The sequence below is a fragment of the Panthera uncia genome (genome assembly GCF_023721935.1).
Source record: "Panthera uncia isolate 11264 chromosome B3 unlocalized genomic scaffold, Puncia_PCG_1.0 HiC_scaffold_2, whole genome shotgun sequence".
Classification (NCBI taxonomy): Eukaryota; Metazoa; Chordata; class Mammalia; order Carnivora; family Felidae; genus Panthera; species Panthera uncia.
Genome location: NW_026057583.1, coordinates 718,980 through 726,622, shown reverse-complemented (window position 1 = coordinate 726,622; position 7,643 = coordinate 718,980). Strand labels below are relative to the sequence as shown.

The 7,643-nt window shown below is 43.2% G+C and overlaps 1 protein-coding gene across 1 annotated transcript in view; it reads right to left on the bottom strand.

Annotated features, from left to right (window-relative positions):
- The window catches only part of WDR93 (WD repeat domain 93), a 49,798-nt gene that overhangs the window by 23,044 nt on the left and 19,111 nt on the right, over positions 1 to 7,643 (bottom strand). Inside the window, exons 6-7 of the mRNA XM_049614279.1 lie at positions 6,832 to 6,947; positions 5,174 to 5,212 (exon numbers count right to left, since the gene is read on the bottom strand). Coding sequence (XP_049470236.1) covers positions 5,174 to 5,212; positions 6,832 to 6,947 — 155 coding nt within the window. The remainder of the gene's footprint in view (positions 1 to 5,173; positions 5,213 to 6,831; positions 6,948 to 7,643) is intronic.

Below are 7,643 nucleotides of genomic sequence, written 5' to 3'. Positions count from 1 at the left end.
GAAGGAAGGAAGGAAGGAAGGAAGGAAGGAAGGAAGGAAGGAAGGAAAGAGAAAGAAAACAAAAAATATCCTTCATGAACACAGATGTAAAATTAACAAAATATTGGCAAGTTAAAATCAGTGAGTTAGGGGGCGCCTGGGTTGTTCAGTCGGTTAGGCGTCCGACTTGAGCTCAGGTCATGATTTCACATTCCCTGAGTTCGAGCGCCGCGTTGGCTCTGTGCTGACAGCTCAGAGCTTGGAGCCTGCTTTGGATTCTGTGTCTCCCTCTCTCTCTGCCTCTCCCTTGCTCGTGCTCTGTCTCTCTCGCTCTTAAAATAGATAACATCAAAACAAAACAAAACAAAAATCAGTGAGCTAGATCCATTATGAACAAGGAAGGGGAATAATGTAAGAGACAGATTTTAATTTTCATACTATAGGAGAAACATATTTACATATATCTATAGTTATATATCTACACTAATAAATGACTTCTGACTGAAATTGGCTCAAAAGTTTTTGAAACGATGGACTAATAACCATAGAAGAAATTGAAAACATAAGATTTTTATAGACCTAGAGGTAAAAAAACAAAAAACAAAAAATGACATCCAACTTTCTTTACAAGGCTAGCATAACACTAATACAAAATTGTGTTAAGAAATCCACAAGAAAAAAAAAACACCACTATAGGCCAATCTCATGTTTGAATTTAGATACTATCTATGAATACAGAACTATCAGTTTGCTTTGCTGGTATTTTATTTAGGACTTTAATATTAGCAAAACACACTGAAGTATAATTAAATGAATTATTATCAAGCATGGATTACCCAAGAATGGAAGTAAGAAAGTTTTGGAGCACCTGAGTAGCTCAATGGGTTAAGTGTCCAACCTTTGATGTCAGCTCAGATCATGATCTCACGGTTCTTGAGATCAAGTCCCGCTCCGGGCATTGTGCTAACAGCATGGAGGGTGCTTGGGTTTCTCTCTGTCCCGCTCTCTTTCTGCCCCTCCCCCCCCACACACTCACTCTCTCTCTCTCTCTCTCTCAAAATAAAGAAACATTAAAACATATTTTACAAAGAATGTTTCAACATTAGAAAATCTATTAATGTAACCTACTACATTAGCAGATGAAGGAAGAAAGCAGATGAAGCAGATGAAGGAAGAAAGCTCTTCTCAAAAGATGAGAAAGTATTTGGTCAATGTCCATTCCTAATTAAAAAACATACAAACAACAAACTCCTAGCAAACGGAGGCTAGAAGAACACATGCTTATCTTGATAAAGGATATTTATTTCAAACACCTATAGTAAGCTTCGGGCATAATAGGCAAACAGCTGGAGGACCCCTGTTACATCCTGGATAGTCTATCACACCATGACTATTCAGCATTTTCCTAGATATCCTAGAACATAGAACAAGGCAAGAACAATAAATAGGAGAAATAAAGACTTGAGAGAGGAAAAGTTGTCAGTATTTATAGTTATGGTTGTCTAGCTAGAAAATCCAGCAGTGTCAGCTGGCAAACCATTAGAACTTCAGTAGAAAGGCCAACAGTCCTGAGACTAGGGTAAATAAAGGAAGTGAGGCACTTTCAGGAGGCACTCACTCTTAGGTGCCCACCCCCACACTTGCATGACCCCAACAGTGTCTATGTTTTGCTGACCTCACCGTAATCTTGGCCGAATATAAGATCAACATACAAAAATCGATAGCTTCCCCATGTACTAGTGTAGTGGCCATTGTCATCATTTTGGCTATCCAGCCCTCAACATCTTTTCTACCTTGAGGGGACTCACCTATGGTGTGAGTCTGGGAGAATCTGTCTCCCTCTAAGGAACTGAAGGGACCAGATTCTTCTTTCTGTCCCTTGGAGGTTAGGGTGTTGGCACATGACCAAGGCTCAACCAGCTGTGTGCTCCTGCCTGGGACTGTGACTCTTGAGGAAGTGACACAGAGATCCAGAAGCAGGAGAGAAATTATTCACAGTGGAGGTGGCCATGTCAAGAGCCCAGTGACAGAGCCATCATGGAAAGCCCAGCATCACCTTTGGTGGCTGTGTCTCTTGGGGGGGGGGGGTGATGGTCAGGAGTAGTGGTAGTAGAGTTCTGGCTACACTGTTTTCACTGCCTACCCTCCCTTGTGCCTTCCAGTTCTCTGAAACTTGATATCCTTACAACTTCTTTGCGCAAATGAGTTGATGAATACTGATACAGCCTCGGATCAGCGATAACTAGCTAGAAAATATAGATGGTAGTGTGAACGGGTAACATTTAACATCTCTCCTTCCTGAAACCCCATGAAAATGACAGGAAGGTGCTTTTTAAAAAAGGAATAGGGGTGCCCGGGTGGCTCAGTCGGTTAAGCGTCCAACTTCGGCTCAGGTCATGATCTCACGGTTCGTGGGTTCGAGCCCTGCGTTGGGCTCTGTGCGGACAGCTCAGAGCCTGCTTCTGTCTCCCTCACTCTCTACCCTCCCCTGCTTGTGCTCTGTCTCTCCCTCTCAAAAATAAAAATAAACATTAAAAAAATAAACTCGTAAGGAATAAGAGAATAAAAAGGAAACAAAAGCAAGAAAATTTTGGACTTGGGAAGCAGGTGGCTAAATGATTTAGCAGACCTAAGAAAGATCTGAACCCGGGGAGAAAGCCTGGGAGTCACTTGATTCACATCACAAAGGCCCTAAAGACTCAAGAAAATGACAGCTCAGGTGTCTCTGGATTCAACAGGATTGGTTGAAAATCTCTTTAAGACGCTTTTAAACTCTTAGACTCCCTAACTGCAAGTAGCGGACAGAATGCAGTTAAAGTTTACATACTGAATGTTGAGGTCACCCCTCCCACACCCCAAGGCATGTTCCCCAACCGCCTCTGCAACTCAGGTGAGAGCTGGGTTGTTAGAGTAAAGGTAGCACCTGCACTGAGCGGTAAGCGAGGCCTCGCCCACATCCTTCCCGGGGAGCCGCACCCAGCCTGTGGGCGCCGCGCACCATAGCTTTCCCCGGTGTCTGTGAGCATCTGTGCTTCATGTCGATTTATCTTGTACATACATTAGCAAGCCTAAGAGAGGTTATTTTGGGGGTCTGGGAATGCTCAAACGTTGTCCCACGTAAGTTAGTGGTAATTGCTTCTTCACTTTACCCCATGTTGGCTTAGAAAGGTGTTTCATAGGCACGCTCTACTTAAGGACAGCAGGGGAAACCTGTAGTCTCAAGACACAGACAGGAGCGTGTCCCAACACTGCAGCCCAGCTGGGGTACCCTTTAGCAAAACCAGTTAACAAGCCCCACCCATGCCCACAGGGCTGGCTTCCTGTCAGTTTCTCAGTGACCCCTACCTTTAGATAGGAGTAGAGAGCCAAGTGAAGAAAGTGTCCGTTTGGAAAGACAGAGACCAAAACAAATAGTAGGGAAAAAAGCAACTTTGGGGAAATAGACCAAACATGGAGAAGAAACATCAAAAATTACCATAAATGTTTTTAGGAAAGTCATTAACATTTATGAAAGAAAGAAAAGAGAAAAGAAAGAAAAAAGGGGGAGGCTCTTGTAAATGAAAATATGATAGCAAAAATGAAAAACTCAGAGAGTGGAGACACTGAGCAGATGAGCTCTCCCCAAGGGTAGAACAACAACAAAAATATGGAAAATAGAACAGAAAATACACAATAAGGTCACCCCGCTAGCACGTGGCATTGACGAGATTAGAATCCTGGCAGTTTTGCTCCAAAGTTCATTAAGGTCTTGGTGCAGGCAGATGAGTATTTTAATGGAATAGGATAAAGAACATAGAAATAAAATAGGAATGATAAAAGGTCACATTTCAAAACAAATGGGAAAAGATGACTCAAAAATATTTGTGTGACAATTGGCTACTTAAAAGAAACAGATGAAAGTTGGCTCCTTCCTCACTCTATTCACAAAAGACACTCCCCTATGAATTAAAGAGGGAAATGTCAAAAATGAAACTCTGAGATTATTAGAAGAAACCACAGGAGAATTTATTTATAACCTTGAGGTAGGGAAAGCCTACTTACGTGCGATGGGTATAAAAAAAAAAAAACTCCAACTGCATCAAAACTTATAACTTCTTTACAACAGAAAAGCACATAAACCAAGGAAAAAGGGAAACAACAAACTGGAAGAAAATATATAACGAGCAAGTGATACAGGCAGGCAATTCAAAGAAAACCTCAGTGGCCAATAAAAAAATATGAAGAGATCAGTGAAAATTACATGAGATGCCATAGTATTCCATTAGTTTGCACCCCCCCCACACACACACACACTGGAAAGCATGGTATGCTCTTGGCCTCAAAGGGAGAGCTGGGAAGCCCCCCGCCCCGGGGAAGCCACTCTATTCTCTAAGGTATCCCAATACAGAGATGAAGCCCCCCAAGAAACTTGGCTTGGTGGAATGGGCTGTTATTTTGGCAGGGGCAAATTGGGTTTCATGGGACCTGAGTATATACATTTTAGGGGTCTCTAAAAGAAAGAACACAAAATTTTCAACACAAAATGCCCATAGCCACCCTAATACCACCCAGTATGGGGGGAAATGTGACAGGGGAAGTTTGAGTGAAAACAGACAGTGGTCCTAAGTGACTGGTTAAAATATTACTTTTGCTAATTTCACAAAAAAAATACATGTGAACACATTGGTCAGACCCCTCACAGGGCCTTGGAAGGGGCCATACAAGTGAGGGGCCCTGAAATTTAACCCCCTGTGTCTTCTTGGAAATCTATCTCTGGACAACTGACTTGGGTCAATTATCCTCAAGGATAGGGGACAATTCTCCATGGATGAGGCATGAGATTAAATCACAGAGTATCTGAAAAGAGTGCCCTGTTGGAACATTTCACTAGTATACTTGATATTTAAAGTAAATTTCAAGTCAAAATAAAAATCTATAGCATGCGGCTTGAATCTGTCTCCCTGGAGATTTTCTTTGAAGTTCCTTACCATTGGGGCGCCTGGGTGGTTCAGTCGGTTGGGCGTCCGACTTCGGCTCAGGTCATGTTCTCACGGTTCGTGGGTTTGAGCCCTGCGTTGGGCTCTGTGCTGACAGCTTGGAGCCTGGAGCCTGCTTCGGATGCTGTGTCTCCCTCTCTCTGGCCCTCCCCTGCTCACACTCTGCCTCATTCCCTCTCTCAAAGATAAACATTAAAAAAATACATAAAGTTCCTTACCATTTCCAAATTATCTGAAGTCACAGAATCAGGAGTATTCTGAGGAAAAAAGTGAGAAATTAATTCATAATAGGCTTGATGTACGTCCCCCCACCTCCTCTGAATCTCTTTCTTCCCCTGTTACTGTTGGCAGTAGTGACCTGTAGAAAGAAACAGAGGACCGATATTTGTGTGGTCCTCTGGCCTGCAGGATATTTAACACACGATCCCTACTGTCTAAGATCTTAAAATGTAGTAGGGGAAACTGGAAATAATGATACGAGGAAAAATGAATGAACAGAGGTAAGGAGATCAGTCAGGAAGCCATTATAAAAATCTAAGTCGAAGTGAATATTCCTGATTGGCAAAATATATTGGCGATGTTGGCAATTTTATTTAACCAACTCTACATGTAATTCACAGTACCAGGACTACCCCCGGGACTGGTGATATTTGGTTGGTTCTCAGTTATGGAAACTGAGTGAATTATGGTGAGAAACATCCCCTTTCCAAGGTAGTTTTCCCAGTTGGATAATAAATTAAGCCCTCAAAAAAAATGTATCTTTTGGATACAGAGTATGATACTGTGTGGTTGGTTAATAAGGAGTAGAAGGTGTGTTCTTAACAGTCCAGAAAATTATCTAGTTAATAAAAAAAAAAACAAACTTTCATGCACAAAAGGATAACTAAAATTCAAGGTAGTATATGGGGAAATGCCAAAAAAGAGGTATAAGAAATAAATTCTGTAAGAGTTTAGAGGAGGAAGATCTCTGGGCTGGTAACTCTTCCAGTGATCAGGACTACACCCCTCTTTGAAGACATTCACTGGGGAGAAAAGGCATTTGTTTGAAGCCACTCAGTGAACTCAGTGGTGAATGTGAGTCTCAAACTCACTCTCCTATATTAATAAGTTCATAAGTCTTTTGCACCTGATACAGTGTGTTTTAAAAGCTCACCCAATTAATAATTGTTGCTGGTTAAAAACTAGTAAGTGCATATTGGATGGATGAGCAGATCAGGTCTCAGAATAATATTTACTGAGGAACTATATTTTAAAGACACAGCACGAGGTCCACATATAATTAAACTGAAGTGGGGGCCTGTGCTGGCTCAGTTGGTAGAGCATGCAACTCAAGATCTCGGGGTTGTGAGTTCGAGCCCTATGCTGGACGTAGAGATTACTTTAAAAAAACTAAAAAATAAAAATAAATAACCCGAAATGGTAGAGCTCCTGATTTCTAAGAATAATGTGAAAAATATATATACTGTATTCCCATATATCAAGAACAACCTGTTTATACCATAATCTGGGAAATTCAGTGGAATGCAAGGCATGAAAGGATTATTTCAGCCCAGATGGGGAAAAAAATTACCAATGAAGCAGGAGTCAGGATAAAAGATGACCCCCTACCCGAAATGCCTGGGAGCGGCTTTGGTACAGAGGCGACTCTCAGACCAGAGACAGAGTGGGGCTCCCACCGCTGAAGACACCTCTATTTTTTAATATCTCGTTTTAACCAAAGCAAATCGACTTTGGAGTCGTGGGCCGGAGCACCTGCTGTCCTCTCCTACAGCCTCTGTAGGGCCCCCTTCATCTTGAAATTCCAAGGAGGATTTAGTTTGGATGTGGGTCAAGGGTAAGGAGAAACCTATCCATGGGAAAGGGAGATGTCTCCTACCAGTTGCAACTGTCTGACTTTCTTCTTTGGATTTATAGCAAGTTGGGGGTGCTCCACTTCCTTGAGCCAAGACTCCTTGGGCAATCTGTACACATCCAGCCAAATATCTCCGGTTCCTGCATTGGGAAACCACGGACCCGTTGAGCAATCGCGAGCAGGCGATAAGTCTCCTGTGAGGGATGGCCTGTCGTCTCAGAACCCCTGGCCCAGAGACCTGCTGGAGCCCTCGGAACGGCAACTTTGACAAACGGAAGGAGATGTCATTGCAAGTCCTTGCTCCTGGAGAGCTGGTGAGCCCCTCCCGACGGGCCTCTGCCACCTGAAGGAAACAGGGCCCCTCCCACTCACAGCACTGATATGACCGTTTTTTAACCAAGCTGCCTGCTCTGGCCGGTCCCCATGTTTTCTAGGTTCCAAATGGTAAATTCCAGTGACATTCTGTCTTACAGTTTTTCCCATCTGGGGAGGACGGTGGTATAAACAGCCTCAGTAACTGAGAGGGGCATGGCTAAGGGCTAGAATTGGGAGAGATCGCTCAAGAGAATTCTTCTGGCTGATATTAGAGGAAGTCACAACCCACGGAAGTGACTGTGGGGCTTTAACTCATCATAGAAACGCACTCAGCTCCTATCCGGAATTCCTGTCAACCTGGGAAGGCTTGCTTTCCCATGGTGTGGGCATCTGGCTCAGTGTTTCCTCTAGAAAGTAATCATCTGGACACGTGGATTTCAGACTTCCGCCCCCCAGTCCTGTGAGAGAATAAATATCTTTGGTTTTGAGCCACCCGGTTTGTGGTGCTTGGTTGGGGCAGC